Source organism: Octodon degus, unplaced genomic scaffold (genome assembly GCF_000260255.1).
Source record: "Octodon degus isolate 3935 unplaced genomic scaffold, OctDeg1.0 scaffold00120, whole genome shotgun sequence".
In the NCBI taxonomy this organism is placed as follows: Eukaryota; Metazoa; Chordata; class Mammalia; order Rodentia; family Octodontidae; genus Octodon; species Octodon degus.
In genome coordinates, this window is record NW_004524696.1 from 1,977,223 (window position 1) to 1,997,196 (window position 19,974).

Sequence of the window (19,974 nt, forward strand, 5' to 3'; positions counted from 1 at the left end):
TTTTTTTTGAGAGAGAAAGAGAGAGAGAGAGAGAGAGAGAGAGAGAGAGAGAGAGAGAGAGAGAGAGAGTGGTGATAGAGAATCAAACTCAGGATTTCTCACTTGTTAGGCAGGCACTGAGCCACTTGAGCTAAATCCTCGGCCCTGCAAATAGGTTTTTTGTGCCATGTGTGCTGTCTACTGATTTTTCACTAATTTCTATCAATTTTATATCAGTCTTCTTTATGTCATCTATCAGCTGTTGGATCCATTTTTCATGTTATCTTGTTAGTTTTAGTGTATCTCTGAATATATTGTCGCTGGCACAGCCCTATCTTCTAGTTCCAAACTTTGTCCTGCATTGGTAACTTTTATTGCCCATATTTTCAATAAAACTCTTAATTCTATTCTATCCTGAATTTCTCTTTGGTATTTTTTTTATGAACTCTAATTCTTTGCTAAACAAATCATTTATGTTTTGTTACATTTTGTTTAGCTCCGCTAGTTTATTTTTTAATCAATGTCTTCTGTAAATTCTCAGATCATTTTGTTTATTAAAGTCATTATTTGTTTAGTTATATCTTTCTTCAGCTTACAAAGCACGTTTTTTTTTTTTTTTTTTTTTAGACTCTCCTCTATCCTTTCAAATAGTTCACCTCTATGTCTTTTGAATACTTTCCCCTAAATGCTGCATGGGGAAGTTGGGATTTTTAAGGGACATTATGTTGTCATGTTTCTTCATGTTTCTATTGGGCTTTTGTTTATTTGCTTATTTATTTTGTTTTTGTGCTGAGTTTTGTAGATTGACTGTAGTGGAAGACTTTATTGCTAGTATGAAGGTCTCTTTAGTCAGTGCCTGCTTTCAGTGATGCACTGTAGGTCTGCTTTGTTTCAAGATCCAAACACCTTTATTTATTTGGGAAGGGAGGCTGCAAAGTAATTTGACCAGCAGTAGGGACACAAATACAATCCAGATATTGGCATTGACAAAACTACTTAGTAGCAACAATTATTGTACTTTGGCAATAACGACAACAGTAATAGCACGAAGACAAAATGGATTCTTATATACCCTAAAAACCACTACTGCACCATCCTTAACCAGAGGGAAGAGATCTACAATTATGGTTTAAACTCTAAAACAAACCATATATTGACATACAGTCATTATCTAAGTGCAGCAACTATGCCCCCAATAATAACAGAATAGTATTTCACAGAAATAGCATAGAGTTAGCTATATAAAGATTCATAAAGGTTAATTGCTACACAAATAAGGGTAAAAAGTGGGGAACCAGAAAATTAAGAAAATTTGAAAAATCAATCAATGGAAGATGAGAAAAAAAGAAAAAAGTGAGATAAAGGATCCTATTGAGGAATAGAAGGAAAATAATAGTATTAGATAAAAGTAACAGAAAAGAACAGAGAAGAAAAGAGAAAAAACAGAGAGCAAAAAGTAAGAATGAAAAAAATTAAAAAGAGAAAGAAAAAAATACCCCTCAAAAAGAAAAAAAAAGAAAGAAAAAATGATTTTAAAAATATCTAAACTTTCTGTCTTTTTGAATGAGTGACTTCATTCCAAACCTGCAGTCTTAAAATCCAGGAGTCTTGGTTTTCTCCATATAGCTGTAAAGTGTGGGGGTTTGTGACATGGCCACCTCCCCAAGAGGCCCTTCTATCCATACACCCCTTGAGTGTGGGAACCACTCAAGACAAAGCATAACCTTGCTCACATGGGTAGATATAGAAAACAGATCATGGTCTCTGCAGGATATGGGCGGCTACCAAGGGGTTTAGGCAGAGTGCTGAACTTAATGCCAGCACTTTCACATCCAGCTACCTCTGAAAGCCACACTTGCTCGGCCTGCTTTCTCACCAGAGGCTGGGGCCCTTGTCCTTCTTGGCCTGAGCTTAAACTTCTGAGGGGATGTATGCCTAGGCTGTCCCCTCTCTGTGGCTGTCTTCTGTAGTTATCTCTTACCCAGTCACTGTAGAAGGGTGACTCTAGAAACCCTGAAATGGAGTTGCTTTGTATTTGTTCAATGGATCACTTTAAAGCACTTTAACCCCTTCCCAAAATGGCACCCCATTAAGCTTTTTGGAAATATGGTGGGTGTTAAATTGGGTTTCTTTTTCTAACCTAACCTGCATGCAAGTCATTTTAGGGGTTAAAAAAATTCATTCTGTCTTTGTAGTTTATAATAGTTGTGGGCTTTTCTTAGGGTTTAGCACTATTGTCCCAATTCATTTCTTCTTAGAGCTGCCAACTCTCTGAAGCTTATCTGCCCTCCCAGAGCAATGGTCTTGTTCACTATGAGGTTGGTGGTTGTTTGGTACCTCTGTTGCCCCATGGGGAAGCACCTCTTGGTGTCTCTATGGCCAAGGAAAAACAAAGACAGACAGGGTTTGGAGTTGGCAGGAGGCTTCAGCCAAGTTGTGAAATCCACAATGTGGAGTTGGCCAGGATTACATGCAGCACAGGTGGCAGGTTCCATCTGCAATTGTAACTTTAAAAATTCTTATTTTTTAAATCTTCTCTTCCTTCTCATCACAAAGTATGCTTTTAACAGAAACATGCATACATTTAAACAAATATATTAGCTATTTTGCAAATGGTCAGGGGGAAAACTTCTGCTACTTGACAATCTGCCTGAATTGTTAGGTCTCCTCCAGGAGTTTTCCTTAGCTACCAAGCTGAGGAGTGTGGAAGGAGATTAGGGAGCAGCTTTGAAGTGCCCACCGTTTCTTGCCACAGCTGGGTAAATGCAGAGCACCAGACATTGGAAGAGTTCCTGAGGCTGAGGTGCACTAGTGCACTACTCAGGCTCTGCTCTCTGTTTCAGAGACATGGTCAGGAAGACATGATCAGATGGTTGCAGCATGCTAGGGAGCGACTCAGGTTTTTGGAGCAGTTTCTCTTCTGTTCACACCCAACTTACTAGGTGTCTGTTAATGAACATTCTTCAAAGTGCAATTTAGACCAGAAAGTCTGATAGCAGCAACTTTTAGATTATGAGATTGCTGTTTTCTGCAAATAGTCAGAGAAGCAACTAATGTGTATATTGTTCAGTGTGGTATTGTAATAGCAATGAAGATTTGTGTCAGCTTTGTGAGTAGTGGAATTGGCAATGTTATTAGGCAGCCAATTCTGAACTTGACCCCACGAAGTATTAGCTCTTGTGGAGCTAACCTTAAAATATGTATATTCTTTCTTTATTTCCTCATCCTATATTAATGGGTTAACTGCATTAAGCACATTTTCACTAGATATTTAAGAAAGAAATGGGATCCATTTGTTAGGGTTCATGGACAAAAGGGAAAATAGAGCATTTCCCAGAACAAAGCCTTTGCTCACTTTTGTCACCTCAGGGCCAGGGCAAAAGCTGTGGGGAATGATGCAGGCTCTTGAGATAGAGGTTCGTGTCCACCCCCATGAGTTCATCTTGCCTGTGCTTCTGGAGCTACAAGATGAGAGCTCAGTGTAGGGATGCTCTCTCACAGGATGAGCATATTGTCACATGGAATGGCCCCAATCCTGTCCAAGACCCAGGAGACCTTTATGGAATCTCTCCCAGGAGCTGTCCTTCGGAGCAAGCTGGATTATATTATTTCATCAGATGTTAACAGCATCTCTGTCAGGAATTTCTCTAAGACCTATGCCCATGTAAAGGGAGGTAACTATTCTACTCTTTTATCTCACTGAGAAAAATGAGCTTAATAAACCAAGATATGTTTCTTGTCAGGTCTTGTTGATCACTAACAGAACTGTCTTTTCATTCAGCGTAGCCACTTAAATAACAGAGCAAAATAAAAGATTGATAAAAGGAAACAGGGAGATAGATCTTTTGCAAATAAGAAAGGGATCAAGAGACTGAGGGTAGAAGGAAGAGAAAAGGGAGGAGGGAAGGCGATGTAAAAGATTTAAGATGTGTTATGTATCTGTACCAAATACCCCAAATGAATGTTATTATCATTATGTGTCTCAAAATGAGGGGAAAAAAAGAAAGTGGGGGGAAGGGATCTAGAGATGGAATAGAGGCAGGGAGAAGAATGGGGAGGGGAAGGGAATAAAAAGAATTAAGAGATATTACCTACATGTACCTACTCTCTGAAATGAATGTGAATATCACATACTGAAAACATGTATTAATAAAACAAAAACAAACACAAAAAGCCCTAAATGATAATGTGGCTTTGATTTCTCTTTCTTCCTTTCTTTCCCTTTTCTCCCTTCCATATTCCTCTCTCTCTCTCTCTCTCTCTCTCTCTCTCTCTCTCTCTCTCTCTCTCCCCTCCTCTCTTCTATCTTTCCTTCAAAGCTAATATTTATTAGAAAATTTCTATGTAAAGGAAAAAAATTCTGTTCTGATTTTTAAATTTCATCTCTGGAAGTTACATGTCCACAAACAAAGCATAAATATTCACTGCCCTTGGACAAGTCTGTTTCCTGATTTTCATCTGTGAACTAAAAATTATCCTCTCTGCTTCATGAGCTTGTTGAAAGAATTAATTACAAAAGCATCTGGTGTACCAGGGCCTTTGTTGGGGTTGGTTTCTTCCTTCTCTGCTGGCAGAGAATTTAAAGTAACTTTGTCTCACTGGACTATCCCACTAAGAGGAAAAGTAAGTATTAATATTCATGTTTCATAGACAGATAAATGAGCTGCCAGAAATGATACAGCTTATCCTGGTCCCTGGAGTGCTGAGGAACATCACAGAAAACAAATGGTGATCTGGCTGCTGGGCCCATAGTCCTCTAACACTTATGAAATGTTAGTTTGATTTTATTAAATGTGATTTCCTAGAAACGTCTTAAAGATTCCCATAATATTTCAGCAATTGTGCACTCATTAAATGTTAGTAAAGCTTTTTTCTGAATATTAAAATTTGAGAACTTTAGCTGTATTAAGACCCACAGAAGTGCAGATATATTTGAACAATTTTTATCCCCAAATGCCCTTAGTCAGCTGAATGGATGAAGGTCATTTACTTTCTAATACATAATCCTCTACTCATCCTGCATTTGTTGATCCGTGGTGAGCCCATACTGCTCACTTGGATTTATTATCATATTTTTACTATGCCTTAATCGCTGTCATTAGAGCTCTCCTCCAAGTGTCCTGTGCTCTAGGAAAAACCTTGATCTCTCTTCTTAATGTAGTTTGAAGAAATATAAACTTATAAATTGGAGAGAGACAGAGAGACAGAGAGACAGAGAGACAGAGAGAGACAGAGAGAGAGACAGAAAGAGAGAGAGAGAGAGAGAGAGAGAGAGAGAGAGAGAGAGAGAGAGAGAGAGAAAGAGAGAGAGAGAGAGAGAGAGAGAGAGAGAGAGAGAGAGAGAGAGAGAGAGAACCAAACTATATCGGGAGAGGTGCATGTTGTAAAAACTGTAGAGGAGCTATTCTGTGCCCTACTACTAACTGGTGAAAAACTCAACTTCCATTATGTTGCAAAATCAAAGCCTTAAGTTATGTTAAAAGGCAGAGTAAAATCATCATTGAAAAGTAACAGATACTGAAAATAAAAATTTTGCTGAGGTCTAACAATCATTCAAAAGAATAATGTTCTCATTTGTTATGCCCGGAAGTATAAGGGAAGAAATGTATTTTGTAATTGAATAAGTTTTTTTCAAAAATTCTTTTTGGGGAGAAGGAAAAAAGCCTCCCCTCCAGTATGCGATACAACCCTGAGTTGTGTCACTGTTTCTCTAGGAACTGCTTCTCCAAATACTTTGTTATAGCATTAAAATGATTGTCCATGTTGAAGTACATTCACTGAGCACTGCTTTGAATTATTTTCCCAGACTCACCTTATTTTTTATTATTTATTTATTTATTTGCAGTGCTGAGGATTGAATTTAGGACCTTGTGCTTACCAGACAAGAGCTTATTCTCCTGAGCTATCTCGCCAGCCCAGCTATCTCCCTGGTCCTTCCCAGCCTCACTTCAAACCTCAGTACTGTATACAAAGCTTAACAGTGAGAATGTAAGGGATCCATATGTTGAATGTAAATATATATACATATATATGCATATATATATGCATATATATACATATATATGCATATATATATATATATATATATATGCTGAATTCAAATAAATCCTAGGTTGTTTAAAAGGCAAGTGGGAAACACTGTACAATCACTTTGTTCTGTTATTAATCCAGGATCTCCCAGTGAATATCAAGTTCATTCTGGAAGGAATGGAAGAAACTGGCTCTGTTGCCTTGGAGGAACTTGTTAGTAAAGAAAGGGATCGGTTCTTCTCCAGTGTGGACTACATTGTGATCTCAGATAATCTATGGCTTAGCAGGAGGAAGCCCGCACTCACTTATGGTACCCGAGGGAACAGCTATTTCACAGTGGAGGTACTGATGGGCCCTTGTGGAGGGAGGCTGTGGATGGCAGGGCGAAATCCATTGTGGGGTCTTAGGAAGGAAAGCCAGAAATTCTTACCTGGGATACAGCCTGCAAGAATGCAGAAGATGAGGTTTGGGGGTGCTATTCATCAGTGCTAGTGGTGTTCTTGTGTGCAATTTTTTTGGAGAGAGAATTCCTAGGGGCATGTGACTCACTGACCAAAATATTTAGGAATTATTACTTTGGAATTTAGAGGCAGGAATAGCAGCTTAGGGGAATGACTTCCTGGTGAGAGGCTGAGGATGCTAGAACATTGCCATGATATCTGCCTGCTGGGTCTTGGTGACAGGAGATTTAAGGGCCATTTATTGGTCAATGTGATATAATTGTGAGACTCAGACATTATGAACCACATAGAAATATCATGCATTCTTAGCATTTAAAAAATAATGTTAACCCTTCGACGGACATGAGAATGCTAATTATCAGGGAGATAGGACTGTATAAAGCAATCTCAGGAAGGTTACTGTTATAAGATACAGATACAGAGATAATATGTGGGTGAAAGGGAAAAGAAACAGAGACCTCAGTAGAAACGTCATCTAAGGAACTTGGTTTTGAGGAGAGATGGCTAGTGTGAATTCTTGGCCATATATCAGCTGGAAATCTTTTTATAAGTATCAAAAAAATGAAGTTAATAAAGAAAAAAAGATTGAAATCTTATGTGGACCAGGATTCAAAAATTAAATAAAAATTGATTATAGGAAAGAAACAGACAGCAGATATGGCTACTTCTCAGATCAAGCAGCACTGGAGAAAAGCACATCTCCTATTTATGGAGTCCTAGTTCCCTGTACATCATTTTCCCTTGTCTTGGAAACTGCACTGACTTTCTTCTTTGATCAAACATTTACTTTCTTTGCTTCTCTTACCATCTAAAAGTGAAATTGCCTGCCTGTTTCCCATCAGTCAGTCACTTCAAACTCCTGCTAGCTCCCTGCTTCAGCTGGAGGGAGCACAGAGCCCAAGAGAGCCTTGAGAAGGTTGAGGGAAAGGGGAGCACCTGGAGACCTAGGAGAAATTGGGATGTTTATGAGAACAGAGGCACTGAGTAGGTGGGAAAGGATGAGATCCTACCTAGAAGAAGGAATTAACCTCTTTTGCAAGGGTATCAGATAGACAGAGAGAAAAGAGCTGTGCAGATGTTCTTCAGTTGTCATTGGCTTATCTTTTTTCTGCTGGTTAGGATGCAAATTTATGTGCAGAGAAGTGATGCCTCAAGTGGTTTCTATGGGGAAAGAATAAGAAGGCTAACTAGAGCATGAAATCTCAAGCACTATAAGGGTACAGTGTCACCTGTCTTTGAAAATAGACACTTTTCTGTGGTTGTGTTTAATACCCCAGTCCAGAGAAGGCCTAGAAGGGAGAGTTGGCCTAGGTTGGGATAATCCAGATGATGTGATGGGCAAAGGGGGGAAAAGCAAATCAAGATGAGAGCCACAGAGAGGTCAAGGTAATGTGCAGTGCCATTTAGGTTCCATGGGGAAAAGTATAGACAGGAAGACAAGAACCCTTGGGAGAGCCAAGGAACTGGACATCTTGTGAGAACCAGAAGGTGGGCAGTAAATCCAAGTAGAAGAAAGAAAGGGGAGAGAAAAAATGATCAGAAGGAAGGATCAGGAAGCATAAGATTTTGGAGATTAGACTATAACATAAAAGTACTTTAATTAGCATTATTACCAAATGAAATAAAGATCTCAAGCCAAAGAAACTGCATGGAACATTCATCTGGAAGCATATTAAAAAAATATTGGGACAAGAAAAATACAGCTGGGCAGGGATGATAGAAGGGAAAGAACAGAAGAGATAATTTAAAAAAAACTCTGTAGCAATTGGTAATGTGGTACACACAGGAGCAATCATTATGGTAGGAAGAAATTGTAGATCTTTAATTCAGTTCTAGATCTATTGAATCCATAAACTATAAGTAACCAAAACTTTTAGGTATAGATTCAGATGAAAGGTCAGACCAACAGGGATAAGGATATAAGGGTATGAAGTTATTAAATGGTATTACATAAGAACCAGCCAAAGATGAATCTGTGGAAGAAGAATAGATGAAGTTATTAGAGGAAACATCAAGAGAATTGTACTATAGCAAGGAAAGATAAACAGAAGAAAGTTCTGAGCTGCAAAGGGAGGATAATTTTTCTAGAGTGATGATCTACAGTGTGATATGAAGCCAAGAGAAAGATAACTGTATGAGCATTGATAATTTGCCCAAGAATGTCCTGGTGATCTTGAATAGAATCCTGTAAGTGGAAGAGTTTGAGAAGGAAGTCAGTTTTAGGGGATTCAGGGAATAAAGAAAAGTATAGTCTTTAGTTCCTGAGACTGAGAAACAAGGGAAGTAAGGTCGTATAAGGAATTTACCTGCCTATATCTTAAGAGACACCACTGAGACATGGTTCCTACCATGCAAAAGCTTCAATGAAAAAGTCAAATCTCCTTCTTTCCCTGTTTTCACAGGTGAAATGCAGAGATCAAGATTTTCATTCAGGAACATTTGGCGGTATCCTTAACGAACCAATGACTGACTTGGTTGCTCTTCTCGGTAAATCCTTACTTTATTTCCCTTTTAAAGCATCAAGGAATTTCCTTTGGTTTCGGAATTGGCTCTGAATAAAGGCATATGGTAGGAAGAAATTGTAGATCTTTAATTCAGTTCTAGATCTATTGAATTCATAAACTATAAGTAACCAAAACTTTTAGGTATAGATTCAGATGAAAGGTCAGACCAACAGGGATAAGGATATAAGGGTATGAAGTTATTAAATGGTATTACATAAGAACCAGCCAAAGATGGTTCTTGAATCCAAAGGATTCAAGAGACTGAGGTCATCCTTGAATCTCTCTCTGAGGTTTCTAGAAGATGAAGTGGTATTTCCAAACCACTTCTGTATAGCTGGCATGTCGTTTTGACTGCACATAAATCAACAAAGTGAAGAACAAAAGGGAAAAGTCTTAAATGCTGTTGGGAGAGAGGCACTCAAGACTCTTGCAGCAGCCTCTGGTGTCATGGCATAGACAAAGCCCTCATCAGCCTAACTCTCAGTGCACAAGGGCTGTTCATTTTAGCACATGGCACTAGCAATTAGGCTGTATCCTCATTCTTTCACAACCAGCTGCATGACATTGAGCACGTTTCTTGTCTAGTTCTTAGTTTCTCATTTGCAAACAGGCATAGTCATACACTTACCTATTTAAGTGCTATGAGGGTTCCAGAAGATGATGCACGTGGAGCACTTACTACTGTGACTTGAACACAGTGTGTTTGTTAATGACTAATGGTCTACCAGCCTAAGAAAGCAATTCTTTCTTATCCACAACTCCAGCAATGGCTTCATTTTTAAGGTTGTTGTGGCTTTGACACAGAGATGCCATGTGTTTGCCAATTGAACCCAACATCAAGCCCCTGTTCTTGGCTGCCTCTGGGATGACTGATATGTGTAAGTAGGCTTTTTTCCTGACAGTAAATATGCCCAGGTTTGTTCTACTTGGTATCTGTTTTTTGCAAGGCCAAGGTGCTAAGGAAGCTTAAACATCATGAGCCTCACTTTCAGGAGCTCCTTCCATAGTGCTGGCAGGGACATTCACAATTTTATATCCATCTTTGGTGTTCTTTTAAAAGTGGGTTTTAAAAATTAAGTAAGCTTCAGGCTCCAAATATCTCAATATCTTTCATCTAGAATTTACGGTTAATTATGCAAATTTTATCTTATGCTCCGTTTGGGCAGATGAATTGGGCTTCAAAATTTGCATCATGTTCTGAGGATGATGTATAAAGTATGCATCTGTCCCTTTGGCCTTGGGAGTCCCAGACAGAGTGTGATCAGGCTGTGTGGCCAAAGTGTTGGGATGGGGAAGTCTCCTTAAGGACTTCAGCATCATTTTTAATTGTGGAGTTTCCTCCTTCACTGCCTCAAAGTGAATGGTGAAATAAAACTATATTTCTGTCTGCCTATTATTATTCTGTTTTAGTTTTCCTAAAATATAACTTTTAGATAGTAAATCCCATACTTGACAATTTCAGAGAGAATAAAACATGGCATTTGCCTGGAAAGAGTTTAAATAGTTCACAGAACAATTCAGATGTATGCAACCCAATTTTCGGCAAGTGGCACAGTTGATTTTTCTATCTTACTAGAATGAATTTCCTCTTTCCCAGGAACAGCATCATCAAGTCTTCAGTAATACATTTCATGTCTCTCTCCTAGCATCATAGCTGAATGACATTTGTTTAGATTGTGCAGCTTTTGTCCACCATAGAATATTTCATTTAGTCTCACAGATGCATACCATTTTGCTAACCAAACATCAGAGCAGAGCAGATCATAAATGGAATGAAAAACATATATCAAACAGACCATGATAAGGTAATTTCTGGATTGTGCCCTCTGTGGTCTTTCATGTTTTGTACAAAGTCAAAGAGGGACATAGGGTAGAGTGTTGGGGCTGATCAAACAAGCAGGAAGGTAGTATGGATTCATTAGAAGGCCAAGAATCCAGGTCTCCTAGCCTCTGTCCATCAGGGTCCCCATCTGCATGATCCTGATGACCGTCATGATTACTGATAACAACAAATGGTCGTTGAACATAAACTATCTAAAGCACAGAATGAACTTCTGGGAGCACAAAGCAAAATCACATAAGTCTCCTGTCTCCAAGGTTTAGCATTTAATAGGAAAGGTAGGGAATGGGGTAGAGATAGTAATATTCATGTTTGCAAATAGAAATCTTACCTGTTTCTTCTTTGTAGACTTTTGACTCTGCATTTCCTGAAATCCACTATGCAGAAAAGATGATTGACCCAAGGGCATTTTTTATAAGCAAGTACTATCTGGTGTCATTTAAAATATTAAAATGTCAGGGCTCACCTGGGGATCAGAATTATGCTTCCCATGAACATCTTCAAGGCAGCATTCTCGGCCTCCCATGCATTTCTCAGGGTGGTGGAGGGGGCTTCAAAATTTGCATCATGTTCTGAGGAGCATGCTTTCAAGTGGAAAGAGAGCAGGTTGGGAGGGTGAACTCTTAAAATGATGATAAATGAAGTCTGGGATGCTTTCTGGCCACACACAGTGAGTGCTGGGAAAGCTACTTCTGCTCAAAGCCTGGACATCTGGGTCACCACCATCCTCACCACTGGCGACATCTGGCAACATTAATTACTATGAAAGAATACCATTCAAGCTCAAAAAAATGAACATAAGCATCCTGGCCCTGGAAGCACTTTTATTTTGGTGCTTGTAATACTCAAATCAATTTGTGAAAAATACCCTAAAGCCTTGCCAAGTTGTACCAAAATTCTGACCACAAAGATGGTGCCATTGTGCCCACTTATCCTTCTCGGCTCCAGTGGCTAGCTGTGTGGTCTCCATGGCTTCCAGTGGCTCCTCTGTGCTCCTGTGCTTGACATTTCTCTCTATCACTGGTGATTCTGATCCAGGGCTCTTCTTCTTGACCCACACAGTCCTTGATGCTGCACATTCTGGCTGCATTGTGAGCAGGACATGTGGGTCTTATACATTTTTGTAGCTCTGTCCTTACATTGGAGACTGTTGGCAGGAGTTCAGGGATAGACATTAAAGGAAAGATTTGGTGATTACATTGTTAGTAGAGCTTTTTGTGATTCTAGTGAAAATAAGATAGGGTAGACAGCAAATTGATGATAGTCCTAGGCCTATACCAATTTATGTTTGAATCTGACTAAGGGATTTAAATTATTTTATACAATTCAGTTCACTGGATTAATGGAGGATGGGTGTGAATTCTGTACCTCAGACTCTGAGTATAAAGGTCTACACTATTGTCCCTATAATGTGTACTCACAGAAGAAACAGAAAGTTTGGAGGAACCACTGTGAGACCAGGGGAGGGGATGAAGGAATAGTTGGCTCCAAACAAAAACAATACCTTCTTCCCTTCACACTCTGTTGCTTTGACACAATTCAAGCCTTTAACTTAGATCTCTTGGGATCATTCTCAAAGTTCTGGGAAGCCTATTCTATATCACGTTATCACTTTTCTGTGTATTGATACGCTTACTTGGTATCAGACTTGTGGTATCCTCACTGGTGGAAAGAGCTCTCATCTTGTGTATCTTCACATCCCAGCATTAAGCCAGCAGCTAGGAAAGAGGAGGGGTACAATAACTTGCCATTATTAATTAGTGCCTAGAATCTTCAAGTCTTGCTTTGTAGTTGTTGACATTAATTTAAAGATCACAGTAATGTTCACAGTAATGTTCCTCCTCTGACACTGTCAAATTATAATCATATAAACAATATGGAACATTATTATGAAGGGATTTTTACTTGAATAAAGGTACCCAGATGGATTGAGGATTCATTTATCTGATTCAGTTTTGTGTCATTTTTATCAACTCACTTTGGTTCCACTAATCTTTGATAAGTATGTTTGCTAAACCTCAGCATCAGTTTCTTTTATAGATATTTGTTGGTGCTTTTCTCCACTCTGATTGAACCCAATACTCTGTCATAAAGAGAAGACTAGTATACATACTCATTGTCTATAAAGATTTTGGGATCATGATAGATTAGACTTTAAGCACATCATGCCTCTGATTAAAAATGAGAATTATATTACTAAGGGGAGAATATAAAGGAGACATTTGAAAAGAGATGAAGGAAATTTTGTTTCTCATGTGTACATACCTATACATTTCACTTTCTAATTTAGGATAAAATGAAAAAAATGAACTTCGTTTATGACACAAATGGTATGGTTGAGAACTTGAACACTGCGCAGGTGATCTCACCTGATAAAGCTTATTGTAGATCCATTGTGCTTTAGCCCTGTATTTGACCAGGTGACTGTTGCTGGGTGTCTGACTCTGGATGAGTGCAGCTGTTCAACATTTCTTTCACATGATCTCTCTCTCTCTCTCTCTCTCTCTCTCTCTCTCTCTCTCTCTCTCTCATATTTTAGGGAAGGGTCTGCAGGGTGTTCAGGGTCTTACTACTAGATTGGGCTCATAGTGATCCACCTGTTTACAGCCTCCCAAGACCTGGGATTACAGGCACGCCACCATGCCCAGTCTCAATTGCTGTCTCAGCACACCGAGGGCCAGACCAGCAGGTCCAGGGATCATGGTACTCATCTCTGGGGTAGAGTTGTGGCCAATGGCTCTGGCCAGGAAAACCACTAATAGTCATGGAGCCCCTTGTACCCAGAAGAGCCATCACCTGGTTCTGTTCAAGGCCACAGCATCTGCATGCATGCAACTTCTACCTTGCTTTGTTTTCTATGTGCATTTTTAGGTAGCCTAGTGGATTCATCAGGTCACATCCTGATACCTAGCATCTATGACCAAGTGGCTCCTATTACAGAGGACAAAAAAAAATATATGAAACCATTGATCTGGACTTCGAGCAGTATCGGAATAACAGTCAGGTTGAGAAATTTCTGTTTGCTACAAAGGTATGGCAATTAACTCATGGCTAATCTGAAAGGGATGGTGATTATGAATGACATTTCCCCAATGGGTAAATAGCTCCAGGTGTTGCTAATCCACCTATTTAATGACCCAGAGCGAATATTGGTTCCTAGACAGATTTTAATTTTCACAGCCACTTTCCTATAGTCTAGATCAACCTGTTTCTAGGGTCTAGTTGGCATTGGCTTCAGGCACCTAACCATGAGCAACAAATAATTTCACAGCCATGCTTTTCCAAGACAGTTTATTAATTTGCCTCCTACATCAGCCTGCAGCCAAAAAGCAAAACTTAACTATTTGAAGATTTGGAAAAGGTTGAGACAGGTTCAGCTCTAAGAGAACTAATTGTTCATTTTTCCAGGGTGAACCAAGAGCCTCAGGGCAAATCTGTAAGTTAATAGATGGCTTCCGCTGTATTCTAAGGAAACCCAGAGCCTAAGCATTTATTAGTGGAAATTTTAGACTTTTTTCTTTTCTCTTTTGTCTCCTTTTAAAAATATTTATTTGCTAAGGTACTTGCTGATTCTTGAGGGAACGATGAAAAGAATCCAAAACCATGATGAAAAGAAGAGGTAGAATTTATTATTATAAGGCACATTTCTTTTCTCAGAGTAAGTTTATGATGGCTACAAGAAGAAAGGATATAGATAAAATGTGGAGAGTTCTTTGAGATCTGCTGAACAAGAAAATGTGGCACACATTTTCACAAGTCATCTCTGCAATGATCATGGATAGAACTTTATAACTGAACTCAGATTTTTTAATCTGTTAATGGCAAATATTAATACCTGGGCAAAAAAGGGAGAATGGCATGGGTTTGGGTAGGAAAAGACCACAGAAGAGAAGCCATGTTTTCTTAGGAAATGGTTCATTTCATAGTGATAGCTCAGTCACATCTAAGTTAGGTGCTCATTTACTTGTCATGAGTGGATCTCAGATGCACAGATTTTGGTGATACAAACAATATAATTTAACTGAGTTTTAACCAGATATTCTTTGGATGATTTTGTTTTTATTTAGGAGGAAATTCTAATGCACCTATGGAGGTACCCATCTCTTTCTATTCATGGGATTGAAGGTGCATTTGATAAACCTGGAATTAAAACAGTTATACCTGGACGGGTTACCGGGAAATTTTCAATCCGTCTAGTCCCACATATGAATGTATCTGTGGTGGAAAAACAGGTAACCATAATTTAGTGTCATTGAGCCTAGCGGCACCTTTTCCAATTCCCTTGCACTGTGGTGTGGTGAGGAATTCAGCTGTTATGATTGAACTTAACATTTTATTTTCAACACAAAAGAACTCAAACAAATGTCAAGAAACCATTGTCAGTCTTGCTCAGTGAAAACTTTCCTCAGCTATATGCCATTACCACAGTTAGATAAATAACTATTTGTAGTTGTAGTGATAGGCACTTTTTAAAAAAATTAGATGGTAGCAATAAAAGCAAGATTGATCTTATACAGAGGTGGAGTACATAATTGCCTATCTTGGAGGGAGCTAGAAAATCTCAGCCACCCTCATCAGTTTTTTCATGATGTCTGAAATCAACACTTTGAAAAAGACCATTTAAACAACTATTTATAGTTATGTATCCAATTATCAACTCATCGTCAATTTTCCTCAAGCAAGTGTACCAGAAAGTAGTCCCTTGGACAAATGAGTTAAGGAAATCTCAACTCTCAGCTATTCTTATTAGATTATCCTCTTTTCTGATCTTGTAAAGACTAATTAGATTCTAAAAAAGTATCTTTCCCCCTTTCCTTCCTTTACTCCTTTTTTTTTTTTGTATGCATTGCCCCTTTCTCTTACAACATATGCATTCTATGAGGGTAGTACTTTTTTCCCCATTCTTCACAGCTATCTCCCTTGCTGTGAAGAATGGGGAAAAGTCCCCCTGACACCTGACAGGTGTTAATAAATATTTGTTAAAGGAAAAGATGGTTCAGGGTAAATCCTGAGGGGATTTGACTGACCTTGTCAGATACAAAAGTTACATTTCTTGTTATATAGTTACACTTCTTGCTTTATCTTGGTCTTGACCATGCAGCAGAAAAGTATAAAAATGAGGTATAAAAAGTAAATCCATATTAATATGCTGAGCTGTAAAAAGCTCAAGTCAACAACTTCTGAAATTGCAAGTCCTATGGATAACCCATTACTATTAAGGACTACTGGAGTATATTGGAATATTTTGCTGAATTCATGCACCTACAATATTTAAATGGCAATGGAATAACCACCTCTGACAAAACTAAAAAAAGGGAATACAAATGAATGACCATTTTGTATCTGTATGTACAAAATAGTTAGGATAGATATACAGCTACTTTCTCTTAATTCAATGAGAAGAAAGATTTGTACTAATAGTGTTTGGACAGGATATCATGTCTGTATCTTGTACTATGAATAACCACTAAGAAGACAACAATATGCAATGTATTAGTTATTGAAACTGTCCTATCAATTGGTTTTGAAACTGTCTCATTGTTATTTGTTTCTCAATAAAATTAATAAAAATATAAAGGAAAAGATGGAAGAAATATTTCATAGGGGATTGCCTAGGAGGATTTCTACAGAAGTTATTGGGAAGGCATTGGAGAAGAAAGATGTGAAAGTGATCTCCTTCACAGATGGGATTGAGATGCCTTCCATTTTTTCCCTGAAATTTCTCAAATGCTTAATGCTCCCTAAATATTCATTAGGGTATTAATAAATCTCAAAACATAACATTCTAATTGAGATAGTATATTATATCTCATAATTCTCAGTAAACATTACTATAACACACTATTTAGCAAACAGTGTTATGAGAATGGAGTAGGGCCAGGATTGGTGATTGTGAGTACAGAGGTAGAAGGGGAATGAGAACAAGTGTTCCTCACTGGGTGAAGGCCAGGGCCTCTGTTCTCAGTGCTAAAGAATCCACTCACTATGTCAGGCCCTCTGGCAGAATGAAGGAAAAGTCAGAGTGTTCCAACATTTCAAGTAAGTACTTCAATTAATTTCTTGATGAAACACTGCTAGAGAGAACAAAATTTCAACCTCTTATTATGCAAAATGTTGCCTCATAGGTAAAACAGCATCTTGAAGATGTATTCTCCAAAAGGAATAGCTCCAATCAGATGACTATTTCTATGGTAGTAGGAGTTCAGCCATGGATGGCAAATATTAATGATACTCAGTATCTTGCAGCAAAAAGAGCCATCAGAACAGGTGGGACCTTAAGATATTTTGATCATCCAGTTTACAATGGGACCAGTGGGGAGATCAACAAACACCTCTTCTTCCTCTTCTTTCATGGTACTGAGGGCACACTGAGCCCTCCCCACTTTTTAATTTTGAGACAGGGTCTTGCAAAAGTAGATTTGGCTTAAATTTATAATCCTCCTGCTTCAGCATCCTAGAGTACTGGGATTATAGGTATGTGAAAATGTACCTAGCTCAGCAGACACTTTTAATACTCAAATATCAACTTTCCTCTTTATCTAGTGCATATTCTTTAATGCACACCATGTAATGGGAACTTTGTATTCCCTGTATTATATAATCCTCCCAACAATCTCCTCTATTTTTTAGAGGATAAAATTAAGAATTAAAGAGATGAAGTTACTTGATAATGACTCTGCTGCTGAATGGCAAAGCCAGGGCACAAATTGCAGTCTAGAGACCTGAATTTGGGAGAAAATGACAAACCAAAGATCAGCAAATCCTCCTGATGTAAAACTCATGGAAATGTTGGCTAGCATAGCAAAACATCATTTAAAAAGCATAGCTTAACTCTTATGATAGTAAGGGAAATCCTTCAGTGCTAGAAATAGAGCTGGTAGTAGGGTTGGACTAATTCTTCCCAAACCCATAGATGATGCACACATCATACTGCCCTGGAGACACACAGCCCAGGTCACCTTGTGATTTTTCCACAGAAAGGCTTCCTAAGGATGACCTCACATATAGAATTACAAAACACATGAGAAACCCATTGCCAGCTATTCAACTCTAAAACTAATGATCTTTTCATAAAGTCACAGTGGTTCTCCAGAGGGTGGCATGATTTTGTTCAGAATTTGATTAGTGGTTCTTATGTTAATTCTGTGATTCAAAAATTCCTGGCTAGGACATGTGATATGCTTAGCAGAGGTACATGTATGGGCACAGCCTGCCAGAACAGAAATAAGAATATCTAGTCTTTGTGGCTTCTGTTGCAGGATAGACACCCTGCCAACAATACAAAATTGGGTCTCCCTCAAGCACAGAGAGTTTTGTGGTGTCCCCAAAAGTTAAATGGGAAGCCACTGGCACATGTTTATATAGATCTACAGCCTTATGTTACAGGTAAGGTCTGTAGCCATACAGCTATAATAGCTAAGCTGGAATTGGAAGGCCATACCTTGCTAAAGCACTGTCTCCATGGGGATTATCTGCTTAAGGATAAAGACATGAAAAATTAGAGAAAAAGTTCAAGAGTAGGAGCCAGATTTCTTTACATCCATTGTTTTTGCCACCTCAAATTTTAGCAGGTTTTTCACTAGCACAATTTGACATTGAAGAAAAGAGGAAGAAGAATGAGGAAGGCAAATGTAATACCAGCTAAAGAGAGACACATGTTTGAAACATCAATGTTAACAGCCATTGAAAGACCTGTAATTCTCTTGACAGAATGCAGAGGACATCTTTTGGTTTACTGTGTATAAGCCAGTTTAGCTAACAAAGTACACCACCTTTGTTCACATTCATACCTTGCCTTGTGAATAAAGAGGTGGCATGATTTTTTGGTACCAGGGCTTGAACTCAGGACCCTGCACTTGTCAGGCAGGCATTTATGCCATAGAGCTATCTCCTGGACTTGGCATGATTTTTTTTTTGTTTGTTTCTTTTTCATTTCTACACCATCATTATGACTTGTTCTCTAACGTAGAAGATTTGAGCTCATCTCTGTCTAGATTCAAATGTAGGATAGTAAAGGGCCATTGAGATAGCTCAGCAGATTGTTGCTTAGGGGGCAGGGGAGATGGCTGAGTGGAATAAGCACTTCCCTGGCAAGCGCAAGGGCCTGAGTTCAATCCCCGGTTCTGCAAAAAAAAAAAGTGTTTGCTTAGGCAAGTGCAGGGACTGGGATTCCATCCTCAGCACCGCGTGCTGTGCTGGCCCTGCCCTTGAGTGCACTGAGTCAGTCACTGAGACCCAGTATGGTGGCACATGTCTGTAATTGCAGCACTGGGGAGGTTGAAAATAGGAGATCACTATGAGTCCAAGCTGCATAGTGACACCCTGTACCAAATATTAAATAAATAAATGAATAAATAAAAGTGGGACAGTAGTTGAAACTATTTCATGGGATACTTTGAAAGGTAGAAGACACATTGTAACATTTGGGTGATAGTTGAGGATAGTTATTTGTCTATTACAAACAAAACCCAATACAGTCCCACTTCTATAGTATTTAATTCAAAATGAAAACAAAGGTAGATATAGAGTTTTGTGTCTTTCTAAAAATGTATGACTTCTTTTAATCATCAGAAAATATCAGACCAAATTGAGGACGATTTTACAAAATAATCAATCAGTACTTTTTAAGAAAGCAAAGATCAAGAAGGACAAGAAAATACTGATGAGCTACTGCAGATTAGAAGACTGAGAGACTGGGTGAGGTGGCACATGCCTATAATTCCAGCACTCAGGATCCTATGGCAGGATGATTACCATGCATCTGAGACTAAAGTGGGCTACACGTAAGTTCAGAGGCAGCCTGAACTACATGGTGAGACCCTGTGTCAAGGGAAAAAAAAGACTGAGAAACAATAACAATATGCAGCATGGGATTCTATATTGGATTCTGAAATAGAAAAAGGGAAAGATAGGTTAAATTCTAATGAAGTTTGGCAAGTATTTAATAACATGTACCAATTCTTGATCAATAGTTTTATATGTTAACACCTTAGAAAGCAGATTCAAGGGTATATGGGAATGACATCTGTACTATATTTAAAACTTTTCTCAATTCAAAAATTAAAAAATTTGGGGCTGGAGAGATGGCTCAGTGGTCTAAAGCACCTACTTAGAACAAGCTTAGCAAAGCATCAGGGACCGCGGTTCAATCCCCCAGCAC

General features: G+C 38.6%; 1 protein-coding gene across 1 annotated transcript in view; it reads left to right on the top strand.

Annotated features, from left to right (window-relative positions):
• Positions 1–19,974, top strand: part of Cndp1 (carnosine dipeptidase 1) — a 36,025-nt gene that overhangs the window by 14,011 nt on the left and 2,040 nt on the right. Inside the window, 6 exon segments of the mRNA XM_004640212.2 lie at positions 6,151–6,351; positions 8,873–8,957; positions 13,686–13,760; positions 13,763–13,845; positions 14,882–15,046; positions 16,940–17,081. Of these exon segments, the coding sequence (XP_004640269.2) occupies positions 6,151–6,351; positions 8,873–8,957; positions 13,686–13,760; positions 13,763–13,845; positions 14,882–15,046; positions 16,940–17,081 (751 nt within the window).